This window comes from Hyperoodon ampullatus (assembly GCF_949752795.1).
Source record: "Hyperoodon ampullatus genome assembly, chromosome: 7".
NCBI classification, from domain to species: domain Eukaryota; kingdom Metazoa; phylum Chordata; class Mammalia; order Artiodactyla; family Ziphiidae; genus Hyperoodon; species Hyperoodon ampullatus.
The window spans coordinates 60439275-60466370 of NC_136920.1; the positions used below are offsets into that span (position 1 = coordinate 60439275).

At 44.8% G+C, this 27096-nt stretch overlaps 1 protein-coding gene across 4 annotated transcripts in view; it reads left to right on the forward strand.

Moving 5' to 3' along the window:
- Positions 1 to 27096, forward strand: part of CLPB (ClpB family mitochondrial disaggregase) — a gene marked incomplete at both ends in the record, with an annotated part of 164371 nt that overhangs the window by 35231 nt on the left and 102044 nt on the right. For 3 of the 4 annotated variants that reach the window (XM_079708849.1, XM_079708851.1, XM_079708848.1), the window contains 2 exons: positions 925 to 1011; positions 21783 to 21886. In XM_079708849.1, the coding sequence (XP_079564975.1) occupies positions 925 to 1011; positions 21783 to 21886 (191 nt within the window). The remainder of the gene's footprint in view (positions 1 to 924; positions 1012 to 21782; positions 21887 to 27096) is intronic. The other variant, XM_079708850.1, reaches the window with a different exon arrangement.

Here is a 27096-nt window from a genome sequence, read left to right on the forward strand (position 1 = left end):
GACCCTTAACTAGCTTTGTGACCTTCAGCGAGTCATTTCACCTCACTGAACTTATTATGTCATCCATGAAAAGAGGACATTAATACCAGCTTCTTAAGCTTGTGTGAAGAGTGAATGAGAGCATGTATGTAAAGTTCTGAGGCAGTTCCTGCTTGTAGGAGGTGCTCAGTAAGAGTTGGTTCTCTTCATTCTCCTTCTCTCTATCCACCCCCACATTATAGGACCCCCTGCTACTAGGACCCAGAATTCAGGCTTTTAGTGGTATACTTAAAAACTTGTGTTAACAGCTACTGAGCTCCTACTCTGTGCTAGGCACTGGCATATAGAGTCAAATAGGCTCATATGGACTTTTCTAGAAACCTAATCTAGCATTTCTAACATTCTTTCCATCTTCCCTTGCATTCAGAGTTCCAATTTCCAAACAGCGACCATACGGATAAACTTGAGAAGTAGGATTCTTCTGTAAACCGGGAGCTACAAAGATGAGAAGTGTCACTGGGCATTTGGTGCTAAGCATGGGGGAATTCTAAGGAAGGAGGAGAGATCTGTGGACTGGATGAGTCAGGAAAGCCTACTTGGGAGAGAGTCCTCAAGCCAGGGTTGTATCCCATTATATGAAAGTAGGTTTAGAATAGGCAGAGAGGCAGGGACAGAGCATTCTGGACAGGGGGGAAGGCACATTCTTTCCTCAGTAGGCTGGGAGGATGACAGTAGAGGCAAACTCATTTAAGGGAAGAGGGAGAGAGGTAGGAGAAGCCTGGGGTCAAGGGAGAGTGGCCAGAGGAGCTGGGATGGGTATTTAGTTCTCAAAGCCTTATAACTATTTCCAAATTCATCTGGCCTCCCTGTTTATTGATTTTTCATTTCTTCCACTCTTATGTCCATGATAAGCCATACACTGAAAATATTTCTGTCTCTTTCTAGGCTGTTGTCGGAAGGTGCTGATGTCAATGCAAGGCACAGACTTGGCTGGACAGCACTCATGGTGGCAGCCATCAACCGAAACGACAGGTGAGAGATCTCCTTCCACATGGGGCTCCCTTTGCCAGAGCTCTGCAGACCACGATCCTGAACCCTCTCCCACCCTTGCCTGTCCCCCTGCTGTCTTCTTAAAAGGCAGGGAAATGGACTCAGCCTAAGGAACTGGTCTACACCTGGTGCAATGGAAAGTATAGGAGATGTGGAGAGGGAAGATGTAGCTCTGGATCGCAGCTCCATCATTCATTGACTTTGTGACCTTAGGCGAGTCATTTGCTTTATTGAAGCAACAAAATGTTTGAAAGCCTGTTGTAAGTGGTTAAGTGTACATGTGCAAATTATCATCATGATTACGTTATCATTATCCATGTTGAGCAGTCTTCAGTCACTGTCCCCAGCAAGGGCTCCACTAGGCTGTTCCTTTGGAAGTTCTGGTATAAATTAGGGAAGGTGGGGGCGTTCCTTCCCTCTCATTGGAGGCCCTGCTGTTTTCCTATATGCTTCCCCATTCCTCCAGCATGCAGCTGTTGTGTAAAGATTGAAACAGTCTACTTTGTATAGAGTTATCTCTACTTCTTACAACCACCCACAAGATATATATTATTATTTTTCATTTTGCAGCTGAGAAAACTGAAGCCCAAAGAGGTAAAGTGATTTGTCTGAGGTCACACAGATAGAATTTAGAACCTGGTCTGACTGCCTGCAGAGTTTGTGTGTTTTACTGTACCTCACTGCTGCCTCCCACTGCCAGATCCCCGGCTTGGGCTGGATGCTGCCATCACATTGCAGTCTCTAGCTGTGATTATGCAAAAGGATTTATTGAAAAGGAGCAAAAAGAGATGCTTTCAAAGAAGGCAGACTGGGTACTTTAGTAACAGCCACTGACATTGATAGTGGGAGGTGCAAATTTTCATTTTCCCTTCAAGCAGATCTTTAAGGATTTTATCTGCCGGTACTGGCCACCTTTGGAAGGGTCATAAATGTGGTGGAAATCGACCAAACAGGTATTTTATAATGTCGGGGTGGCACTGCCTCAGACTGGCTGAGAGACTTAGCTGTGCTGAGAGAGTTCTCTCTTCTCTGCTGCTCTGTTGTGAACTTGATCTCAGCACTCTTTCTCCTTATTTGCCTCTTTAGCTCTAAGCACATAGTCTTTAAAAGAAAAATTAATGTAAATAGGTTCTACAGTTGAGAGCCTGGAATCCAGTCCTGGCTCTGACCCTTAGTTGAATTTCAAAATTCTATGAGCACCTTGTTTCTTCACCTGAAATCAACTATTTCTACAAACATTTGGTAGATACCTACTCTGAACCAGGCTCTATGTTAATCACTGGGGAATCAGAGGCCTTGGGAGCTCATGGTCTAATGTGGACAAGACAGGCAGGTAGAGAAACAGAGTATAGTGTAATCAATGATATCAGAGCAGTGTGGACAGGATATTATCAAAGCAGAGGGGGTGAGGGGACTGAATCTCACCGCAGAGCAGATAGATTCTTACTATATTCTTGTGAGAATCAAATGAGATAATGTATGTGCTACAGGTTACAAATGGTGAGATGTTATTCTCTGCTGCTCGCATTAGACCTCTCTACACACAAACACACATGTGCTTATTCTACCACTTATAACCCCCCTCCCCTGCCTCCACCCCCACCCACCAGTCGTTCCCAGCTTGCAGGTGTCTCCATCGGCAAGAGGTAACCAGTGGTGGAGAAAAGGGAGGGGGTATGTGCCCTTCTATGTTTGGTTTTATCAGCGTTGAGACAGAATAGGAATTAACACTGTACTTAAGAGTACTGCCAATCAGTGAGCACATAGCTAGTAGATGTGCTTTGAGGACACTTCTCTCTGAATCTAATGAGTTGTTGGTTTAACTGATTGCTCTGTCTTTATCCAGGGCCATTAGCAAATCAGTGATGCTCATTGAGCAAAGTGAGAGTGTTGGCTTGTATTTACTCGGTTCCTAGGACTAATTACTGGTGTTTTAAGCTTCTATTTTGTGCCCTCCTCTTCCTTCCGGTACCCAGTGAGGACAGATTTTTATAGAAAATAGCATAGTCTCAGGTTGGATTTATTTATTCATATTACAAAACTTGTTTGGCACCTACTGTTTGCCAGGCACTGTTCTTGACAGACAAATATCCCTGTCCTCAAAGAGCTTATTTCTGTACAAGTGGTGGTCCCTGGGTAGAGAGAGGCAGGGACAGACAAACAATAAATACAATGCGTAAGTAAACTATATATTAGAAGATAAGAAGTGCGCTAATGGAAAAAAAGGAAAAGTAGAATCTGGTAAAAGTGAATGCTAGGAGTACACTGCTCAGGGTGGGTAGGCCTCATTGGTAAGGTGCTATGGGAGTGGTCTTGAAGGATTATCGTGTCCATCCCAGCACAATCTGCCAGTAAGTTTTTCTGTATTAGAAGTGTGCTGATTCTCATCTCATCAGTCACCAAACCCTTCTGGAATCATACTGGCCAGGCCTGAAATGCCACCACCTTTGAAATGGGTTTGGATCAAGGGCGAGTAGAGGGACAGCACCCCGTGATTCAAGGCTGAAAGTAGAGAACCTTCTCCTCCTTTAGAATGTTGGCAGCCCACAAGCTCAAAGGTGATATCCTGAGAGAAGCCCAGTCATTTCACCCTCAACTGCCTTTAGTGCCTGGCTGCTTAATGTGTTAAGTCCTTGGGGATATGAACACAGTAGTCTCTGTACTTAAGGAGATTATCTTCTTGTGAACCTTTATTTATATATGTATTTATTATTTTATTTTATTTTGAATAGTAAAGAGAATGCTATTTTGTTTAATTTTGAACAGAAAATAGTGTTATAAAACAAAATGTTAAAAATATGCATGGGAACTTATTTATAATTTATTCCCTCCTTTTATTTACAAAAAGGGTTTAAGGTGACTTAAATCAAAATACAAATATAAATGTACACAGGAGAGTTAAAACTGGATCAAGATCAGAAATCATATTGGTAAAAGGAAAGATAATTCTATCAGGATTGAACTAGAGATTTTCTTTTCCAAAATTAGGTTTATTGTTTTTGTAAAGAAAATATAGAGAAGAAAGTAGCCGTCAACTGAATCCCCTCTACCTAGAGACTGATCACTATATCTATATCTATGTCTATGTGTCTAATCTTACATAAATGGGACCAGGCTGTACTCACTGTAAATCAGGTAATTAGTGGAATCGAGTATGAATTTAATTTGCAGTTTCCTGACAAACAGGGCAAAAAAGGGATACAGAGAGTTTTGGTTCTTCAGGAGAGAGGAACTTTGTGCTGACATACCTTTATATTATCATGTTATGCATCCAGCGGACTTTTTTAAAAACTAGACTGTGTCAGGTGCTGATATGCTAGGCTAAAGGGGATTCAGATACTAAGTAAGCATCACAGCCTTTGCCTTAAGAAGCTTACTTGGACTCCTGACATCAAGGACTCGAGCATTGTGATGGCCATTGTCTTCAGTAGCCCTCCTGCCAAAGATTTACCAACATTCTGCTAGGACAATCCTTTTGCCAGCCTAGTAACAGCTTGGGTGTAGTGTTGACTTGAGGAGTAGTTGGCGGGGGCTGGCCCCTTCTCCACAGTGATCCCTCCATAAGCCTCATGCCACTGGCACTTGTTTAGCCTGAGTCTGGGTGCCTCATTCCATGTTGCACTCTGACCCAGCCCAGCTAAACGCTAAGCCACAGGGTCCCAGGATGACCACTGTGACTTAGCACAGCCTCTACTGGCTCGTGCAAATATACCCAGCCTTCAGCTAAATTCAATTAGTTTTTCTTCAAGAAGGGAAAGAAATCCAATTTTACTAAACATGGACAGACGGTGGAAGGCACTTTGATGTTACAACCTCTCAGTGATGCTTTACTTAGTCACAAGTTCATAAGCAAGAAGGCTTAATTACTTGGGAAAACACGGGATTAAAACTGGACACAATGGCTGAGTATCCGCTCTTGGGCAACTTGATTCGAACCCATGCACCCAGTTCGTGTGTGGTGCAAACTTTGATGTGTGCTGTGACAAGCTGAAAGTCATGACCCCCTCAGGGATGCTCCTTCAGATGGCATTTGCAGGATGTGTAGGCGGAGAGGCAGGGCCTGCCAGGCCTGTTTGCTCTACTTTGATGTCCAGGCAGCCACAGGCCCCACTGTTTGCTCTTTCACTGAGGGGTGGATTGGGAGCCTCCTACCTTTCCCAGTGGACAATGGCCAGCAATGGAGTGTGACGACTGTTGACCATTCCAAGAGCCTGGCAGACCAGAACAGGGCTTTGGGAGGTGCAGAGCCTGGGGGGCAAAAGCTGTTTATAGGACAGCCATTTCTCCAGATGTAGCTTTCTTTAAAGCCTAATGGTGGTTGGGCGCTCATCATGGAGGTAAAAACAGTCTCATGAGTTTTAACAGGTACTAAGTACTGCTTGACCCTTTGTCCAATGACACTAAGGTATTTGTAAATTGAAAATTTAAGTCTGTCCTGTTTTCTTCATCAGCATGTATATGCAGGGGATAGTGGTTTGGAAGAAAAATGGTATTAATTCTAATTCCTCAAAAAATAAGCTGTCAAAACACATCTGATAAAAGAATAGTATCCAGAAGATATAAAGAACTCTTACAAATCAGTAATTAAAGGTAGCCCAATTTTTTAAAAATAAATTTATTTATTTTTGGCTGCGTTGGGTCTTCGTTGCTGCGCACAGGTTTATCTAGTTGCGGCGAGCGGGGGCTACTCTTTGTTGTGGTGCACGGGCTTCTCATTGTGGTGGCTTCTGTTGTTGTGGAGCATGGGCTCTAGGCTTGTAGGCTTCAGTAGTTGTGGCATGCGGGCTCAGTAGTTGTGGCTCACAGGCTCTAGAGCGCAGGCTCAGTAGTTGTGGCGCACGGGCTTAGTTGCTCCACGGCACGTGGGATCTTCCCAGAGCAGGGATTGAATCCATGTCCCTTGCATTGGCAGGCAGATTCTTAACCACTGCGCCACCAGGGAAGTCCCGATAGCCCAATTTTTAAAAAATAGGCAAAAGATTTGAGCAGACACTTCACCAAAGAAGAGATTGATGGCAAATAAGCACATGAAAGATACTCAGCATTTAGGGGAGTGCAAGTTAAAACCACAATGAGATACCACTACACACCTATTCCAATGGCCAACATTTTTAAAACTGACAATACCAAGTGCTGATAAGGATGCAGAACAGTTGTCATCCCTGCTGATAGGAATGCATAATGGTATAGCCACTTTGGAAAACACTTCAGCAGTTTCTTATAAAGGTAAAACATACATTTATCATACAGACCAGCAGTACCAACTCCTAGATATTTGTCCATGAGAAATAAAAACATACATCTACAATAAGACCTGTATGCAAATATTTATAGTAGCTTTATTCATAATCACCAAAAACTTGAAGTCACCCAAATGTCCATCCTCTGGTGAATGGACAAATTATGGTACATCCATACAGTGGACTACTCAGCAGTAAAAAAAGAACAAACTTCTTGTACAGGTAACAACATGGTCAAATCTTTAAAGCCTTATGCTAAGTTAAAGCCAGACATGAAAAGCTACCTGCTGTATAATTCCATTTATATGACAGTCTGGAAAAGGCAGTACTATAGGGACGGAAATCAGGTTAGTGGCTGCTAGGGTTTGGGGGGGGAAGGGCCCAATGGAACTTTTGGGGTGATGGAAATACTCTAAGTGTTGATTATAGTGGTGGTCATAGAACTCATCAAACTGTACAACTTAAAAGGATGAATTTTACTATGCATAAATGATACTTCAATAGACAGACTTTTAAAAAGTTTTCAAAAAACCACCATCTCTCTATATTTTCACTGTTAATTGTGACCTTTGGTGTACTGAGAATTCCTGTTAGAGTTAAAATGAATTCATAATGTTTATGGTCACCTGGAATTTTTTGAATTCTTATAGTTGATGGTATCTTACATAGGAGTACTATATATTCTGATTGTTAGTAGAGAATAAAGATTTGTGGATTCACACGGTTTGTGATGTCATGAAGTAGTTACTGATGAATAGTGATAAATTCACCTTATGAGTGGTATACAGTGGGCTCACAAAGTGTCATATGGTTCTTTATGGCGAGGAGAAGGTGCAGGGTTCAGGACTGGGAGCTTGCCTCTCATCCCACATCATTCTTGGTTTCCTTGTCCCTGGACTGCCATGCAGGGAGGACCACCTAAATAGTATGGCCATTGTGGAGCTTCAGGAACCAAAGATCCTGAAACAGTGGGGTGGTGGGGGGAGGCTCAGATTTGAGTCCACTTGGGCTTGCTGGTTGCCTTGAAAGCCCCTGCCTCAGAGAAGTGAGACTGCCAGGCAGAGAAGGAAGCTCCAGCAGAACTGTTTGAAATTCCCCACAAGAGTCTCCCTCCCTCCTTCTGCTTTTTCTCCCGGAGTGCATTTCATCAGCATCGGAAGGACTGCTTCCCGGCACTGCCTTCCCTGCTTGGCTGGGGTCCCTGAGGAGCTGAGCTAATGAGTGGATAACACGCATTTGCCAAGGCCTTCCTGGATGTGGTACCTGGGCTTTGTTAATTTTAAAATGCCGCCATCCTTGGCTGAAGACCATTTAATTCCCTCTCATAGCAGTCATTTATTTTTAGCATTTGCTTATTTTCCCTCCACCTTACTAAGGGGGGGGGGGGCATTAAATACTATCTTTAAGAACCCAGCAGCCCAAGCCAGATCGCTGACCTGCAGGAGAGGTTTTACTGGCCTCTCTGTGTGGCCGACAGCTCCACAGGTGTTCTTAGAGCAAAGAGCTGATGCTTCTCTTGCAGCTGGACTGGGGCAGCCTCCATGGGAGGCTCTTCTTCCTTGCTGGCTGGCCAGAGGCAGAGCAGGTAGAGCACCCCAGTACCTGTGCTTTAATGTAGGTGCCGGGGGGCCTGACAACATGGGGGTCTATCCTGCTTTGGAGGCCTACAGTCTCTTCCCAGGGTCCCCAGCCTGTTCTCAGCCTGGCTGCTTGCTGCAGAGTGGTGCTTCCTTCGGCCCGAGGAGGCTGGCTTTGTGCTATCTGATCTCCTGACTATAGTGATGATGATGGCTGTGGTTGATTGGGTGTCTTCTGTGTGCCAGGCCCATGTCGAGTACTTCCCATGTTGGCTCTAATCCTCACTGCAATCCTAAAATGGGGGGATTATTATCCCTATTTTACAGATAGGGAAAATGAAGCTCAGAGATGCCTAAGGTTGTCCAGTAAGTGATAGGGGGAGCCAGGATTTGAAGTCAGGTCCCTCTGAACCCCAAACCCTTATTCTGTCCACTGGACTATACTACCTGGGTAGGGAAGATGCAGGGAGCAAAGCCATGCAATGAATCAAGGGGTGCCAAGACCAGGAGTCAAGTCAATTCAGGCAGGGTTTCTTGATGACCCACTATGTGCTGGATGATTTTTTGAGAAATCTAAAAACCGACAAACTACTTGTCTTCAGAAAAGCTTTCAGAAAAGGGATAGGGCTTCCCTGGTGGCGCAGTGGTTGAGAGTCCGCCTGCCGATGCAGGGGATACGGGTTCGTGCCCCGGTCTGGGAGGATCCCACATGCCGCGGAGAGGCTGGGCCCGTGAGCCATGGCCGCTGGGCCTGTGCGTCCGGAGCCTGTGCTCCGCAATGGGGGAGGCCACAGCAGTGAGAGGCCCGCATACAGCAAAAAAAAAAAAAAGAAAGAAAAAAAAAAAGAAAAGGGATAAAACAAGCCTCCTTTTAACGGTAGATTGAGGCAGAATGTGGTCAGTACCCAGAGAAGACCAGCCTAGAGTGCTGGGGTGGGGGTTAATCATGAAAGGAGGCCCTTTCACATGAGGTGGGCCTTGAAAGACAGACAGGATTTTGGTTGGTAGAGGTGGAGAGTAGAAAGACAGCATTTCTGGAATAAGCATCATTGTGAGCATAGGCTCCTAAAAGTAAGAAAGTAGAGATGCACCAGAGTTAGTAGGGGGCACTGTCAGGGTCTGGAGACCAGTGAGGGTAAAGGAAAGCCTTATCCAGCACGGACCATGGTCCTCTCAGGCTGTAACTGTCTAGCATGTGGTAGAGCTGTGAGCTCTAGAGCTGGACGACCTGGATTCACATCCAAGCTGTCTCTTCCTCTTACTAGTCATCTACCTTGGCAAGTTCTTTCACTTATCTGTGATTGTTTCCTCAGCCATAAAATGGAGATAATAAGCTGAGCTACCTTAAATGTGTAAATATATGTAAAGTGTTTAGAATAATGCCTGCCACATAGTAAGCACTTGATAAGAGTTTGCTACTTTAGTTAATAGTAGTATAGTAGTAGTGGTAGTGTCTTAATTATTATTATGACTAACACTGCTGCTGCTGATTGGTGACCTCAGGAAGTTAGTGAATTTCCTGCAGGTAAGCCTATCTTTGATGGAGGTGGGGGTATTACTTGCTTCTCACCAGTATCTGATGGGTGATGCAGAGGCAGTAGGGCTTTGGATATTCTTTTTCCACTCCTTTTCATCTAAGAAGCTGGGCCTAGAACATGGGACCCCAAAGCAGGGCATTTTGATGTGGAGCTTGCTCTCGTCCCAGGTGGCCGCAGCTGCCTAGTGAAGAACAGTTCCCAGTATTTCCCAGCAAGGAAGGGCGGGTGAGCGTGCTGGCCAGGTGCCCGGAATGCCAGCACCATGCCCCCAGAAAAGTGTGCCGAGCTTGATGTCTCTCCCACCGCTGCTGTGGTTGATTATCTCTGAGTAACAAAGAGTCATTTCTAATCCCATTTAGAATCATTGCTCAAGATAATCCTGTTTCGTAGTAATGATATTCCAATTCCAGCATGCACCCGTTTCTAGTTTGGCAGACACATGCCTTGACCTCAGGCCACCCAGACACTGCTCCCTGGAAAGTGATGTCAGCTCATTTGCCTAAACTGACAGTCCCAGGGTACCCACCCCCCTCTCCAACGCTATATCCCATCCTGGGGTTCTGTGTTCAGTGCTGTCTTCATGGAGAAGATCAGTTGGGATGTAAAGAGCATCCAGTGCTCATCCAGTTCAGCAGCCTGGGGAAGGGTGTTCCATTTCTAGGGACTGTGGTATGGTCCACTCCTGCACCTCCTCTTTAAAGACATCAGACCCACTCTGTGCTTATTTAAATAGGGGTGCCAGCTTGGTGGGTCAGGAATATACAGTAAATATGGTAGGTGTGTCTGGGTTGCAGCAAGGTATTTGGCTGTCTCTCATAATATCCACATGAATAAAATACGATGCGGCAAATAGTTTGGTCAAACTAATGAATGGTGAATGATCTGGTTCATTGTTTATATATGAATGGATATCAGACTGGAAAGCAGACTGTACTGGTGAGCCACAGGGGTCTGTCCTATTCACTAGTCATATCACTGATTCTAGTGAGACCATTGATAAATGCCAACCAAATGGGCAGATTAAATGAACCTTAGAGGTAGTTGATATGTTAGGTGAAAGAGTCGGAGATGTGAAAAAAGAACTCAGTGGGCTAGAGCAATGGTTAAATCTGTGGTGATAAAAATTAATAGGGACAAGTGTTTCAGTCTACAGCTGAAACCAAAAACCAACTGTAAAATCCAAGGAGACCCACTTTAGCAATACTAGCAAGTAAAGCCCAGGAGCTGACTGAAAACTCAATGTGTGCATCAACAGTGCAGTGTTAAGGCCTTAGAAGTGAATTGATTCAACGAATATTTCCTGGCCCATACTGCGGCCTATGTGCAAGGGAACAGATGGCCAGGCACAGTCCTTACTTTGGGGAGCACAGTCTAGTTGTGTGTGGCAGAGTGGTGAGGAACAAGAGCTCTGGAAAGAGGGCCTGAGTTTAAAACCTAGCTCTACCTCTTAACAGCTGTTTCCTCATCTGCAAAGTAGGAACAATAATAGCATCTGCCTCAGCATAGGGTGGTTGCGATGATTAACATGCATGGTAAGACTGCTTACTGCAATGCCTAGTGCATAGTATGTCTAAGAGATGTACCAGCCTCAGCATGCTCTTACGGATCATTTGCCTAGAGAGAGCCTAGTCTAGCCTATACTGTGGAAAGAATCCCTAATAACCAGGGCTTGACCACACTGCCCCATCGGTTTGGCGACTGTGTGTTATGAACCACAGATTGAAAGATATGGAAGTGTATTTAGAACTAGGCTAAAGATATGAAATTGGGATTGTCCTGGAAATCCTGTGATGGGTAATCTCGATTTCTTGGCCCTCTGCTTAACGTGCCATGCCTTCCTTAAGCCTTGCCTAAATTATCTCACCTGGTCTGAGCCCTCTACTGATTTTGACCCTTGTCCCTCTGAATCAGACTCCCTCTTATCCCAGCTAGCTGTTATGACCATATGAAAATATCACTGTCCCAGGTACATAGTAAGGGCCCAGCGACTATGGGATATTATGACAGACTAATGGATGGTCAGATGGGTGAGAACCAGTGTGGTTTAGGGGAATGTGCTCTGGGTTTGGCCCCAGACAGACACATGGATTTGAATCGTGATTCCTGTGCTTATTTAATGTGTATACTTGGATAACTCTTGTTATCTCGCTGAGCCTCAGTTTATTCATTTGTAAAATTGACTAGTACCTCATTGCAAGTGGTTATAAGGATCTGGAATAGTAAATGTAAAGTGCTCAACCCACCGTGGCTGCTTTATTATGATTATTGATCTTTACCTTTTGAGGGAAGTAAACAAAATAACATCCTCATTCGAGGAAACTGGGGCACATTTTCTACACAGGTACCTTCCTTGCTTCCTCCCTAATCTTTAGTTTGTTTCCCTAGGAAGCTGGCTTTAAAAAGAGAACTGCACCCCACCCCCCAAAAAAGAAAAGAAAACTGCCTTCCCATCCTGCCCCCCACCAAGCTCATGCCTCCACACCACAGGACCTCTAGATTCAACACAGGCCAGTGCCTTTGGTCGGGCCACCCCGCTTTCCCGACCGCCTGTAGACCAACCAGTAGACTGAATGATCCATAGCTCATTTGACTTTCCAGCAAACCTCCTGACCTGTGACCTCTTTGCTTTCTCCCCTCATCGAGGTGTGCTCTGGGTTGAGAATAGGTCAACTCTTTGTCTTTTCCTTGGGACACAGTGACCCTGTGCTTGCATGTGGGGGGTAGAGGAGAGGAGGAGTCGGAGGAGCTTCTTCTGAAGCTCCACATTGTGTGGGGATGACCTGGAGCTGGGATCACTGCCCTTCTTGCTTCACCAACTCCAGCTGCTCGCCAGCCGTCTTTGACACGCGCCTCGCCCAGCTTAGGCCTCAGCTCACACCACAGGTTTCCTCCCTCTTTCCTAAACAATGTGATGACCCAAAGCCCCTCCGGCCACTGAGAGCAGAAAGCCAAGAGCAGAAAGCCAATCGATGTAACTGTCCTCCTGTGCATTGTGACACCCCACTGTCCTGAAAGCAGGAGCTCATCAAGGTCCTTGTGAGCCAACTTCCTACGTGTGCTCCCACATCTAATCTAATTACAAACCTGATCGGCAAGTTAAAACTTGCCTGGTGGGGGCTGTTGCTCCAAAGGGAGTTCTGTGAGTCCCAGGAGCTGCTTCTTAGGGACCACCCTCCCGTTCTTTTCCTCAGCTTTGTTTGGGAACTGCCTGGTAGAGGGCAGGAAGGGCCTAGTGCTCAGGAGAGGAAGATGGAAGTTTTCCACAGCTAAGCTGCCTGCAGCCCAGTTCGGACCCTCAGGTGGGGGAAGGCTGGCCAGGGCTGAGACAGTTGCGTTCCACCTTTCTCCCCCATTTCTCACCAAATAAAATAATTATTTCATTTATTCATTCTTCATTTTTTCATACAGTCATTCAGAAAGCATCTGTTGACCACTTATTGTGATCCAAGGCACCGGGCAAGGAGCTGGGAAAGAAGGTTGAGACATGGCTCTTGCCCCGTGATCTACTGGGAAAGGCAAGTAAAAGTAGACAGGCAATCACGATATAACATGGTGAGGGTCACCTTCCACAGGAGTAGGTACTGGATTCTGTGCAAAGAGGGTGTGGACCTGGGCTGGGAGTCAGAGAAGCCTCAGTTGAGTTGGTGACTATGTCACTGAGGAGCCCTGAAGGTGAATGAGCACTAACCAGTTGAACCAGTAGGAGGGCCCTATGTGATGGCCTTTGGTGTACTTCGGGGAATTCGTTGTTTTCACTGGGTCCTTAATTCTTCAGCCCCCAAGGTCACTAGATCAGCATGGGAATTAGAGTTCTGCAATTGAGAGACTCCCTGAAGGAATAAGTTTTTAAAACAGATGGTCACGTTCAATTAATGAATAATAGTGGGTGGCAGGGAATCAACCCCTTTTTAAAAATCATCTATTCATCATGTTGCTGCACGTGTATCCAGCCTGTTGCTTCTGACTGCTGCATCATGTTTCATAGCATGTGTCTACCACATTTAACTTACCTGTTCCTCCAGTAATGGACACTTGATTGCCGGCAACTCCCCACTGCCACAAAATATGTGGTGAACATCTCCCGTGTTGCCCTCTATAGACCTGTGTAAGAATCTCTCTGAGATATATATCCTGAAGAGCAAAGTGCTGGGTCATAGGGTAAGGTACTTTAACATGACAAATATTACAAGATTGGCTTCCAGAATGGCTGCATCAGTCTGTCCCCTGGCAGTGCATGAAGAATCTGAGATCCCCATGTCTTCACCAACACTGGACATTTTTCAGCTTTCTCACTTTTTGCCAGTGTGTTAACTTGAAGTTCTATCTCATATTTTTAAATTAATTAATTAATTTACAGTAAGTCCTTGTTGGTTATCTCTTTTTTCTTTTTCTTTTTTTTTTTTTTGCGGTACACGGGCCTCTCACTGTTGTGGCCTCTCCCGTTGCGGAGCACAGGCTCCGGACTCGCAGGCTCAGCGGCCATGGCTCACGGGCCCAGCCGCTCCGCAGCATGTGGGATCTTCCCAGACCGGGGCACGAACCCGTGTACCCTGCATCGGCAGGCGGACTCTCAACCACTGTGCCGCCAGGGAAGCCCGGTTATCTCTTTTAAATATAGCAGTGTGTACATGTCAATCCCAAATTCCCAATAAAATGCTATCTCATTTTTAAAAATTTTCCTTTCTCTAATCACACACTAGCTTGAGGATCTCTTCATATACTTAATCATCTTGTTTGTTTTTTTCCTCTGGGCATTAACTGTTCATATCCTTGCCTCATTTTTCTGTTGGGCTTCCTGATCCTAGCCTTGTTGCTAAAACTTGAGTTGAGGCGAAGTGCTTATACAGACTGTTAGCTACCTGGGAGTCAGCACAGGGAAGTGAGAGGCCATGTAGCAGAGTGATAAGGACATGGGCTTGGTAGCCAGACTGCCCTGGTTTGAATCCCACCTCTGCTCCTTACAGCTGAGTGACCTTAGACAAGTTACTTATCCCTCAGTTTCTGTTTAACCTCCCTCATAGGATTGTTGTGAAGATTAGATGTTAGTATATATAAAGTATTTAAAATAGTGCCTAGCATGTAGGAAGTATATACAAATGCTAGCTCTTATTATTAGACTGCTATCTTCCTCCTACTTAGCCCTACTGTACCCTTGAGAAAATAGATACTTGTATCAGCAGGCAGTAAAATAAGCAGAAAGAAAACAGCTCTCAGCTTAGGCTCAGAGCTCACCACTCCTACTCACATGTGTAACTCTTACCAAGGTCTCAGGCTCTGGACCTGAGTTCTGCTCCCTACCTAAGGCCAATCTTTAAGACCTGACCATTTCTGATTAGCCAGATTTCCAGGCCTGCAGTGCCCCCCATCCCTGGCCTGGTTAGCTCTGCCCTATTGCTGCTTCTCTGCCAACCTGTCAGCTGGATACTATCCCTCACAACCTTCACCTTCAGTATTCACAAAGCCCAGTCTTTTTGGTGAGTCATCTCACTTGGGCAGAGATAAGACCAGAGTAGATTCTGATGGACACACAGGAAGGCAAGTACTGCTACCAGAGCCAAGTCACTAAAGGCCAACTCTAAACCTCCATCCTCCTGGGCTGTAGACATTCTCTGACTCTCCAGATTAGTATTGGAAGTAGGGTATCTGGAGATTATCTCTCGCCTTTGAGGTTGATACTGACATTGGTAGGCATATCTTTCCATACACCACCAGAGGCCAAGTCCTGAGGTGGCTGGGAGAATTGCTGATGTTTGTAAGCCTTTGTCCAGTGAGAACCTCTGGAGTCAGCATAGTTCCTTTGAGTGTGTTATAGAAAAACATAAGCGAGTGGGATGGTGTACTCTGTCCCCTTTAACCCAGCTATTAAGACCATGAAGGCCTAGCCCATACACTTCACTGCCCATTTAGCATCAGCTACTCCAGTTTAAGATAGTGATACCTAAACCCAAACCTCCCAAGTGACAGCCAGTATGCCAATGCCAGAACAGAGGGGCAGCTCTAGTTGTCCTTTGGTGGATCACCTTGGATAGCAGTACCTGCCTCCCTTTGTGCCGTCAGATCCTGTAGTCCCCTTGTCAGCCAGGTGGGCCAACTCACCATCTTGTGTACGTCACCTTCTCCCAGATACAGTTCTGAATTGGGGGATTTGTGTCTGCTTCAGCAAAAAACGTCAAAGAGGCAGAAATCTCTTCATTTGCGAAGTCTCCTCACTGCTGCCCCTGGTGTCTGCTTCTTTTGCCTTGTCTTGACCTCTGATACCAGTGTGTTTCTTGGTTTCTGGTTGCTTACTTGTTTTGCGGTCTGCTGTTTCCCTCTGCCTCTAGTCCTTGACATCTGACCTGGGTTTTTACTCTCTGCCTCACGTCTCTGCTTCCTGGTCTCTGGCCGTTGGCTCTGTTTTGACTATGAACTTCTTGACACTCCCTGGGCCTGGCATGCTGCTAAGCCTGTTCTCACCAGCCTTGCCTTAGCTTTCTCTTACCTGGCTAGCCTCGTACTCTGTTTCTGCCCTCCTACATCCCATTGGTCCATGAAGTTCTTTTCATCATCAGAGCTAACCATAGTCATGTAGTCCTTTAGCCTGATCTGGGCTGGCTTCTCCAAAAGGCCTGATCACTGTGGAACTCTGGATTAGATGCTTTTTAAGTATGAGATAGCTCTTGGGCAAAAAAAGCTTACTAGCTATCTGGTAAGGTGTTTGGTGCCACTCTTGGCCACTGAGCAGCCACAGTTCCTTTAGTCCTAGGTATACCCCACAGTGGGGCTGCTGCCTTTTGAGTTAATTAAAAGTGAAAGGAATCTTCTCCACAATTGCAGAATGAGTCACTAGCTTGGATGCTCACCCTCTTTGTCCTCCAAGTTTGTGAAGTGAATTGCCCATTCCTTTTGATTGGGTTAGCAGCCCCAGGGCTTAGCCTAGTCACTTTCCTCTCCCCATCCTGCCAGACCACTGTCTGCCCTTTGGGGTGAAGGGCAGCATACTTGGTTGCTTGGACACGTCTTGCAGCCTGCAAATTGGACAGATGGAATCAATACTCAGGAACCTGGAGAGGCCCAGGTAGCACAGTTAGTGACACTAGCTGCCTGGAGGGACAGCTTGCCATGGGAGGGGGTGTGATTGAATGGTGATTGGACACAGCAGCTGAGGATTAACCAAATTATGTCCCTTTGAGTTTAGATCGACAAACCCTTCTCACTTAGATTTTAAAACAAGCCAACTTGTGCAGAATATAGAAGAGCTGCCTTTTTTTTTTTAACGTCTTTATTGGAGTATAATTGCTTTACATTGTTGTGTTAGTTTCTGCTGTATCACAAAGTGAATCAGCCTTACGTATACATATATCCCCATATCCCCTCCCTCTTGCGTCTCCCTCCCACCCCTCTGGGTGGTCACAAAGCACCGAGCTGATCTCCCTGTGCTGTGCTATGCGGCTGCTTCCCACTAGCTATCTGTTTTACATTTGGTAGTGTATATATGTCCATGCCACTCTCTCACTTTGTCCCAGCTTACCCTTCCCCCTCCCTGTGTCCTCAAGTCCATTCTCTATGTCTGTGTCTTTATTCCTGTCCTGCCCCTAGGTTCTTCAGAACCTTTTTTTTTTTTTTTAGATTCCATATATATGTGTTAGCATACGGTATTTGTTTTTCTCTTTCTGACTTACTTCACTCTGTATGACAGACTCTAGGTCCATCCACCTCACTACAAATAACTCAATTTCATTTCCTTTTATGGCTGAGTAATATTCCATTGTATATATGTGCCACATCTTCTTTATCCATTCATCTGTCGATGGACTTTTTGGTTGCTTCCACATCCTGGCTATTGTAAATAGTGGTGCAATGAACATTGTGGTACATGACTAGAAGAGCTGCCTTCTTTTTCTTTTTTTTTTTTTTTTTTTTTTTGCGGTACACGGGCCTCTCACTGTTGTGGCCTCTCCCATTGTGGAGCACAGGCTCCGGACGCGCAGGCTCAGCGGCCATGGCTCACGGGCCCAGCTGCTCCGCGGCATGTGGGATCTTCCTGGACCGGGGCACAAACCCATGTCCCCTGCATCGGCAGGCAGACTCTCAACCACTGAGCCACCAGGGAAGCCCAAGAGCTGCCTTCTTAACACAGGGCTATGCCAACATGAGTCCTGGGGGTGATTAGGTATAGATCTAGAGCCCACTTCAGCCCAGATTTGTGTTATTATCACTAAGATTATATGGACACAGAGAAGAGAGTTCATATTTGTGGATCTCCTTTGATGTGCCAGGCACTGTGGAGTTTTACATACTTATAACCTACAAGGGAGGCATCATTATCTGTTATTCCAGTAAGGAAATGGAGTCCCAGAGGTAAAGTAACTTGTCCAAGATCACAGTCAGTAAATGATAGAGCTTTGATTTGAACCCAGGTCTCCCTATACTTGTTATAAAATATCATGCTGTATTCCCAATTTGTGTCTTAGTTCAAACTTCTCTTGACTTTCCCACAGCCCAGCTACAGGGTCAGGTACATAGTAATGATAACTGATGTTCTTTGAGCACTTATTATATGTCAGGCACTGTACAAGCACATTACGTACACTAACAGAGTCATATGAGCTAGATACTCCTTTTTTTTTTTTTTTTTTTTAATTTGGGGGTGCTGCATACCATAACCTTCTTTAGGAGCATCACAGTACTCATTAGCATTTATGTATGTATGTATGTATGTATTTATTTGGGCAGGCTGTGTTGGGTCTCCATTGCTGTGCACAGGTTTTCTCTAGTTGCAGCAAGTGGGAGCTACTCTTCGTTGCGGCGCACGGTCTTCTCATTGCAGTGGCTTCTCTTGTTGTGGAGCACAGGCTCCAGGCGTGCGGGCTTCAGTAGTTGTGGCTTGCAGGCTCCAGAGCACAGGCTCAGTAGTTGTGATGCATGGGCCCAGTTGCTCCGTGGCATGTGGGATCTTCCTGGACCAGGGCTCGAACCCATGTCCCCTACACTGGCAGGCGGGTTCTCAACCACTGTCCCACCAGGGAAGTCTGAGCTACATACTCTTAATATCCCTGATAATTATGATTGCAAAATGATTTTCTAATTTCATCATTTGTTCTACGTGTATTATTTGTCATTTTACAGCAAAGAAGAGCTTTCCTTTCTCTCCCATTGACTTATTCACTTATTTTCAATACGGACTCTTGGAATCTTAGTGTACCCAATGGGTGATAATCCATTAATGTCTTTATTCATGTTGATGCTCATATTGTCTCCGATTTTAAAGCCAGCATTCTTAACCTCTGTACCATACTACATCCCTCTCTATCAGATATTTTTCTCACTGCCTGCAGTTAGTTTGCCCATCTCTAACAGCCTTTTTGAACCCTCTTAATTTTTAATCTTCTGGCAAGCAGGAAGACTAATGCCAGTCTTAATCCAAATTATGTGTAAACTATGAGCAAATAGTCTCCAAGTGAAAATCTGACAGACTCTGCTGTGAGTTAAATATCTGAGTTTTAGACATGGATTTTAAGTGCTTAGAGACCCTTCTTATTTCTCTTTGGGATCATAATTCATATCCTAGATGAATTACCTGTAAAAAGTAATTCTTAAGATCCTTTTAGGTAAGGGGAATAGACACAGGAGGCTCACTTGACCATGTTAGATCAGATGTAGAAGAACCTCATCTATGTGGGAGATAGATTCTGGTTCTTTGACTTACCTATGAGGACTGTGTGTTTGTGTGCATGGGAGTTATTGAAATTCATTCATCCATTCAGCAAATAATTGGGCAGGTCTTGTGCCTGTTGAAGGTTATGAAACTCAAACCAATTGATACAGGGAAAACCAACAATACTGCTGGCTACAGATATTGAAAAACTAACAAAGGAGAGAAACTAAAATTGTAGGTTGGCTTTTTAATATTTATGATAGAGTGATTTTTAAATTTTTATTTATTTTTATTTTTGGCTGGGCCACAAGGCTTCCAGAATCTTAGTTCCCCAACCAGGCCCTGACGGTGAAAGTGCCAAGTCCTAACCACTGGACCACCAGCGAATTCCCTAGAGTAATTTTTTTAAATGCTTGCCATTTATGCCTTCAAAAGCATTAATAGTTTTGAAGGCCAGTGAGCAAAAGATGAACATGCTAAGAGAAAAATAGGCAAAGGACATTATGCCTGAAAATAAAAACAAAATTGATAATTGTGACTCATGAAAAAAGAAACACAACTGATTGCTAAACATTTTTTTTAAGTCCAACCTCACTAGTAATCAAGGAAATGCAAGTTGAAACAGCAGTGTGATTCCATTTTCTGTGTCCAGATTAACACATAATAAAAAAGCTTTGGTGAAAGGAAGGCACAGCGGTTACTCTCATCCTTCTTCCTTTGATAGTAAAAATAAAAATTGGTACAATCTTTCTGAAAGGTAATTTAGTAACATTTATCAAAAGCCTTTAAAATGCTTATACTTTTGATCTAGAAATTCATCTCTTAGGAATTTATTCAAAGGAAATAGAGATTGTTATTGAAATATTAAAAATAATCTAATTGTTTTACCATTGGGGATTAGCTAAATATAGACTAGCCTTTTAGTAGAATACTGTGCAGTCATTAAAAACAATGTGATAGACAGATATTTAAGACATGGAAGGGGTGAGGTATGTGTGTGTTTAGGGAGAGTTTATATATGATCCAATTTTTGGTAAATAAAAATGTGCATACATTGAAAAAACTGGAAAGATATTATATATTCTAAAACATTTTTTTCTTTTTGATTAGCTATATCTTCTGAGTTTTTTTTATAGTGAACACGAACCTTTTTTTATTAGGGAAAAAAAGGAAAGTATTAGCAGGAACATTACATGATAGAAGGGAAGCTAACATATATGGAGCATTCCTGGGTCCGGCACTGTACTTGGTGCTATATAAATTCACCTAATTTAACCTCACTGTGGAGGCTCCTGCCTCTTGTCCTACTCCCTCCAGTCCATTCTCACACAGCTATAGGAGTGATTCTTCTAATAGCAAAGATTTGGAAGGAAACACACCAAACTATAAATAGTGGTTACTCTTAGAATTTAGATTAAGGAGATGGCTATAAGGGAAGACTTTCATTTTTCAATTTAATATTTCTATATGATTTGCATTTTTTTAAATGTATATATCTTGAAGTGGGGAGGAAAAGCATGTGTTGCCACGTCACTTCCCTTTTAATCCCTTCAGTGACTTGTCTCATTCCCCACTTTTCTTCCCCTTACACCCTCTACTCCAATTCTACCTTCTTTTTTTTTTTTTAATTTTATTTTTTTTTTGGCTGCGTTGGGTCTTCGTTGCTGCACGTGGGCTTTCTCTAGTTGCGGCGAGCAGGGGACTATTCTTTTTTTTTTTTTTTTTTTGCACGGTACGCAGGCTTCTCACCGCTGCGGCCTCTTCCGTCGTGGAGCACAGGCTCCGGACGCACAGGCTCGGCGGCCACGGCTCACAGGCCCAGCCGCTCCGTGGCACGTGGGATCCTTCAGGACCAGGGCATGAACCCACGCCCCCTGCATTTGCAGGCGGACTCCTATCCACTGCGCCACCAGGGAAGTCCATGGGGGCTACTCTTTATTGCAGTGCGCGGGCTTCTTATTGCAGTGGCTTCTCTTGTTGCAGAGCACAGGCTCTAGGCGCGCAGGCTCAGTAGTTGTGGCTCACGGGCTCTAGAGCGCAGGCTCAGTAGTTTTGGCGCACGGGCTTAGTTGCTCCGTGGAATGTGGGATCTTCCTGGACCAGGGATGGAACCTGCATCGGCAGGCGGATTCTTAACCACTGCGCCACCAGGGAAATCCCCAATTCTGCTTTCTTCAGGTGAAGCTTCGTGCTCTTTTGCCTCCAAGATTTGTAAATGCATTGGGTCCTCCCACTTCACCAACCCAGCTCTGGCTTCTCAGCCTTCCAAGTCTTTAATACCTTAAATACTACGTCCTCTGGGAGGCCTTTCTTGATCCCCTCCCTTGGTTTCCCACCATACATGGTACTTCTCCCATCGTAGCCTTTATCACACTTCGCTGTAATTTTATGCTAAATTGTTGTCCTTCCCAGAAGAGACTGTAAGCTCCTTGAGGGCATGGACACTAGCACCTAGAACAGTGACTAGAACATAGTAAGCATTTGATAAGTAATTGATGAATAAACACTTCGTATTTTATAGTCGTGGACACTGAGCCTTAGAGAGGCGTTAGATAACGTGTCCAGAGCCTCTCAGCCAGTAAAGTTTCACAGCCAACTTTCCTACCCTTGTCTTTGATGCTTGTAAAGTTCATGTTCTCTCCACTGTACCACTCACATGAGCAGAGGCAGATTCAGTCCCCAAACATGCCTCAGAATCTGAGTGTCTACTTCCTGGGCCTTTCCTATTTTTGACACTTGGTGTCTTTTTGATTTCTTCCAGTGTGGTGCAGGTCCTGCTTGCAGCTGGTGCTGACCCAAACCTCGGGGATGATTTCAGCAGTGTTTACAAGACTGCCAAGGAGCAGGGAATCCATTCTTTAGAAGGTAAGTGTGGGCTACCCTGCTGTTCTGAGATCTCTCCTCCCTGTGGCTTCCAGGCAGCCGTGCTCTGTGCCAGCTCTACCAGCAACTCAGGTTGAGAGCCTGCAAGTACCTCATCCTCTAGGAACTCATGGAGAGCACAAAAGGCTTGGAACAGATGCCCTTCACAGTCCCCTCTGGCTCTATAATTTATGTCACTTCAAGTCTTGGGGAATAAAATAGAGGCCCAATTTCATAACTGGGTGGGGGGAGGGGTAGAAGAACCTTTTAACTGGTGTTCTCCCAAAAGTGCCTCAATCTGTGGAGTCTCAGATGAGTGGACAGTGGAGCAGGTTTCCATAAAATAATTAAGGCAACTGTGTGGAATGTGGATTTATTCTTCCTCTACTTTCTGCAGACTTACCCTGTCCCAGCCCTGCCCCAGAACTAGAAAGCAGCCTCACTGGTTTCCTCAGCCTCAGAAGTCCCTCAACTGTTTTTTTCCCCTCTTCTATGTGAAATACAATCCTCTCTCTGGACTGGCCCCTCAACTTACTGAATGACCCAGGACAAAGAGTGGACCTTGTCTGTGCTTGTAAAATGGGATGGTCATCAGTGCCTCCCTGGGGTGTTGTGTGCGTGGTTGCTTGGACTTCTCAGAGGAAGGAGGCGGTGTGCACCTACCAGGGCTTGGTCACGTGTCCGTTGAAGGGTACCTGGGCAAGTTAGTCCCTTATTGCCTCTGGTGAGTTTTTCGAAAGTGGGGTTGAGAAGAGGGTAGGTTGCTTTGACTGCAGACAGAGATGAATACTTTACGTTTGAGCTTTGCTTGTCCATATTGACTCTGCTGCCCGCCCATTATCCTGGATCACTCACAGAGGCTGAGATTCCCCTCACTTTCCAGCAGCAGGGCAGATGAGCAGTAGCTACTTTAGGGTTGGCAGTAATGCCAGGAGGACAGACAGCCTTGCTGATTGCCTAAGGGTCAGAACATTGACCTGAGGGAAGGTTCAGCAGAGGGAAGCAGTGTGCTCAGCCCTCAGAGCTGTCAGCAAGGCTACCAGACTGACATGGGTGTGGTAGCCTAGGGCAGAGGTGTCACTGCTGCCCCAGCAAGGTTTCTCAAATCAGCAGCGTGAGAGAAATGTCAAGAGCATCAGAGCATTGCTACCCAGTTGCAGTGTGAAGTTGCCCTCCCCCTGCCTCTCCACCTCTCTGAACCTGCTCCTTGTATCAAGCTCGCTTGCTGTGACTAGATCCTCCATGGAACCTTTGCTGCAACCTGCCCTCAGCTGCTCTTTTGAATGTTCTCTAAATCTTGGCCCTTTATGTGGTTATTTGAACTCTGATCTGCTCATAAGTCTTTTCTTTCCTCATCAGCTGACAGTTCCATGTTCAGGCCTTGACCTATGCCTCCTTGGATTCCCCACTGAGCTGGGGGAATCTTGTTCACTTTGTTTCCAACAGAGGAGAATTTCATGAGTACCAAACTTGCCCTATATGTGCAGCCTGATGTGTGGGGACTCAGCTTATAGGCTGTCCTCTCCTCACTCAGACATAGCATTGCCACCCTTAGCTCTGTCTTCTATTCAGGTGCTCTCACCAAAAAGCAAGGAGGAGCATTTGCTGAGAGGGCAGGGCCAGGTAGAAGGGAAGGGATTATTTGAGTGCCTTCTTATCTGTTCTTGGGATCCCAACAGGGTCCAGTAAGCTTTTTTTTTTTTTTTGCAGTACACAGGCCTGTCACCGCTGCAGCCTCTCCCATTGCGGAGCACAGGCTCCCGCGCAGGCTCAGCGGCCATGGCCCACGGGCCCAGCCGCTCCGCGGCACGTGGGATCCTCCCGGACCGGGGTACAAACCCGCGTCCCCTGCATTGGCAGGCAGACTCTCAACCACTGCGCCACCAGGGAAGCCCCAGTAAGCATTTTTGATTTCACAGAATCTCAGAACTGTGCAGCCGTCTAATCCAGCCTCTGCTGTCACACCAGTCCCCACCCATGCCTTTCAAGTTTTGTACCTTTGTGTTCTAATAGTTCAGCTTTCCAGGTTGATGCTCATATTCAACATTCTAGATCAGTGGTCAACAAAGTTTTTCTGGAAAGTGCCAGATAGTAAACATCTTAAGTGTGTGGGCCAGTTGATCTTAGCTGTGACTACTCAGCTTGGCCACTGTAGCGTAGAACACAATACACAAATGAGAGTGTGTGGATGTGTTCCAGTAAAACTTTATTTACAAATATTGGCAGCAGGCTGGATTTGGCCCATAGGCTGTAGTTTGCCAACCATGTTTTAAATATTTCCTTTTTTCTTTCTTTCCTTCCTTCTCCCCTCCCTCCCTCCCTTCCTCCCTCCTTCCCTCTCTTCCTTGCTTCCTTTCCATTTCTTTGCCTGTTTTCGTCAACCTCCTCTGAATTTTTTTTAACTTTTGCTAGCCAGCCTATATGCTAGGTAGCTAGGTAGGTAGACAACAAAAATACTGGAATAGGCTAGCATATCTCTCATGAAATAAAGATAAAAATATTAACTATCTCTTCTTATTTTATATGATCTGCAAAGTTAGCAAATAGGCTTTCTGTGGATTCATTTACTTATTCAGCAATAATTTTACAAAATTTTATTGATCACACTCCTATCTAGCAGGCACTGATCTAGGTACTGGTGAGTTAGACAGACAAGATCCCTGCCATCATGTGCTTCATGTGCTAGTCTTTGATTAAAATGTTTACAGGACTCTATTAAGTACAGAGCCCTGGAGCTCATGATCAGGACAATTTAGAAGCATTACTCAACAGTCACAGTTGTAGATCCACCAAACTTCATTCTTTTCTAGCCTCCATTTCTTCATCCTGTCCACAAAATTTTAAGAGATTTTCTCTGATTTATTGCTGAAATAAAAACATGTTTAACATTTGTCTTAATTTGTTGCTCAGTAATCCTTTCCCAAAAGGATATTAGGTTATTCTGGCATGGTTTTGTCTTATCCTTAGCGAACCCATACTGGTACCCAGTAATCACCTAAGTGTTTCAGAACCATTAAAAATAAATTTTAGATTGAAATAATAAATTTTATCAACAATCATTGATAAACTCACTGCTCTGTGGCTTGTGAGATCTAACTCTCTCTGTAGCTTTTTCTCTTTTTTGAATTTCAGACTACCTTTGCTGGCCACAGTTTTCTGGCAGCTCATCTGATTTTCCCTGGTGTATCAGTGTGGATGTACTCTGCTCTCTGACTTCATGCACTCTGCTTTCTGACTTCGGGCCTGGAGAGTGACAATTCTTTAAAATCATCTCAGGGTTCTCCTCTCCTTACCAGTCTAAGCCTCTAACTCCTTCTTAAACATATTTTTCTTTCCTTTTTCCATTTAAAGATACCTCATTCATTTATCCATTCAACCAGTATTTATTGATTGCCCACTGTATGCAAGTCACTGTACCCAGCTCGGGGCCATTCTCACTGATGAAGTAGACAGAAACAAAAGAATCCTGTGGTTCTTTTTTTTCTTTGGATTGGACTGACTTTTTCATGGGAAGCTACCTGACTTGGGATGTGTGAGGAGGTTAAGTAGAAGACGAGGTACAAGCGCCTTGTCCAGAGTGTGTCTAGGCAAATTCACAGGAAAGTCACAAGCTCAGCAAAGTTCTTCAAAACACAAGCAAAGCATAAAGTCAGTGACAAAGTCCATCAAGTTCACTAAATTTCTAATAGATATTTCTGTGGAGCTCAGCCTGTGCTCAGTACTGAAGGGAAGAGTGAGTTGTAGTTTATGTCTTTGGCAAGACCTCCCTAAACCCCCATAATATATCCCTTGTCTACCTTATCAGTATTATGTGAAGATGAAGAGATAAAGTATGTGATGTGTGAATTGTAAAGTACTCTACGGTTGTAATTGCTTATTACTTTTGTTTATTTGTAATTGAGCATGCACTTCCTGAGTGTCAGGCACTCTGCCACATGCTGGGAATAAATAAATAAAAATGGATATATATGATCTAGCCCCTCAATATATATGATCTGCTCCCAGTCAAGTAAGAAGACAGACCTATGAACAGGCACCACAGTGCAGAATGATAAATGCAAAGGTTGATAGATGTACAAAGGATATAGGTAGCACTGGTATAGGCAGTGATGCCCTCTACCTGAAGGCAGACTGATATCTGGGAAGTGTCACAGGGTAAGTGACTTTGAACTGGGTCTTAAGGATGAGTCAGAGACTACCAGGCAGACTAAGAGGGGTGGACTTTCCAGGTAGAAGGGATAACACATGCAGAGATATGGGATAGGTGACAGCCACTGGAATCATCTGCCACAGTACTGAGAACAGCAAGAAGTAAGACCGGAGAGGGAGGCAGGGTTCTATGTGGGAAGGACCCTGAAAGGCAATTCTAAGGAGCTCATAGTGTTTTCTGAAGGCCATCAAAGGGTTTTAAGTAGGAGAATGCTCAGTTTACATTAGCATTTTAGACAAACCATTCTGATGGGGTGGGGATGAATTGGAGAAGAGAGATTAGCAATGATTTTTGATGTTTGGGGGATGATGGATCCCTTTGAGAATTGGATGAGAAGTCATGCTCCTCTCCCTCAAAATGCATTTCTTGTTTCTGGGGATTTCTAAAAGAAATCTTTGGGAATGGTGAGAATAGGTATTAGAAAAATATTAGGAGGAGGTGGAGTATTCAGTGGAATGTGGGAATTGATGGAAAAGGAGGCGCCCATCTGTCACCTCGGGTTCTGCTTTGGGTGAACTGTTAGATGAGTGGGTCTGTAGTTCAAAGAAGTCTGGCAGCATTTGCTTTGTAGTTAAAACAATGAATGTGACTGAAACTGCCTAAGGAAAAGAGTTAAAGGGAAGGGATAGAAGGACAAGTCCTTCACTCAGGAAGCATTTAAGGTGTGGGGAGGAAAGAGGATCCAGGCAAGGAGACCAAAAGGTATCAGAGAAGTTTCTCTCAGAGAGGCTCTATATCCATTCTGCCTGCTCAGAATGGGCACAGCCTAGAGAGGAAAGAAACCTCTTTGCTGAGACTTGGCTATCGGTTGCCCCATTCCTAGTGAAACCCTTCTGTTTGACATTTGGCATTGCTCTAGCAAGAAGCCTGCTCAACTGGCACATTACAGTATCTTCAGTTCTTGTCGAGGTTGGTGTTTCTGGGTAGAGAGCAGGTCTGCTGGTGCAGGTGATGTAGGGATGCTTGGCCTTATTGGCCTAACTGTTCTGTCCATTCTCTCCAG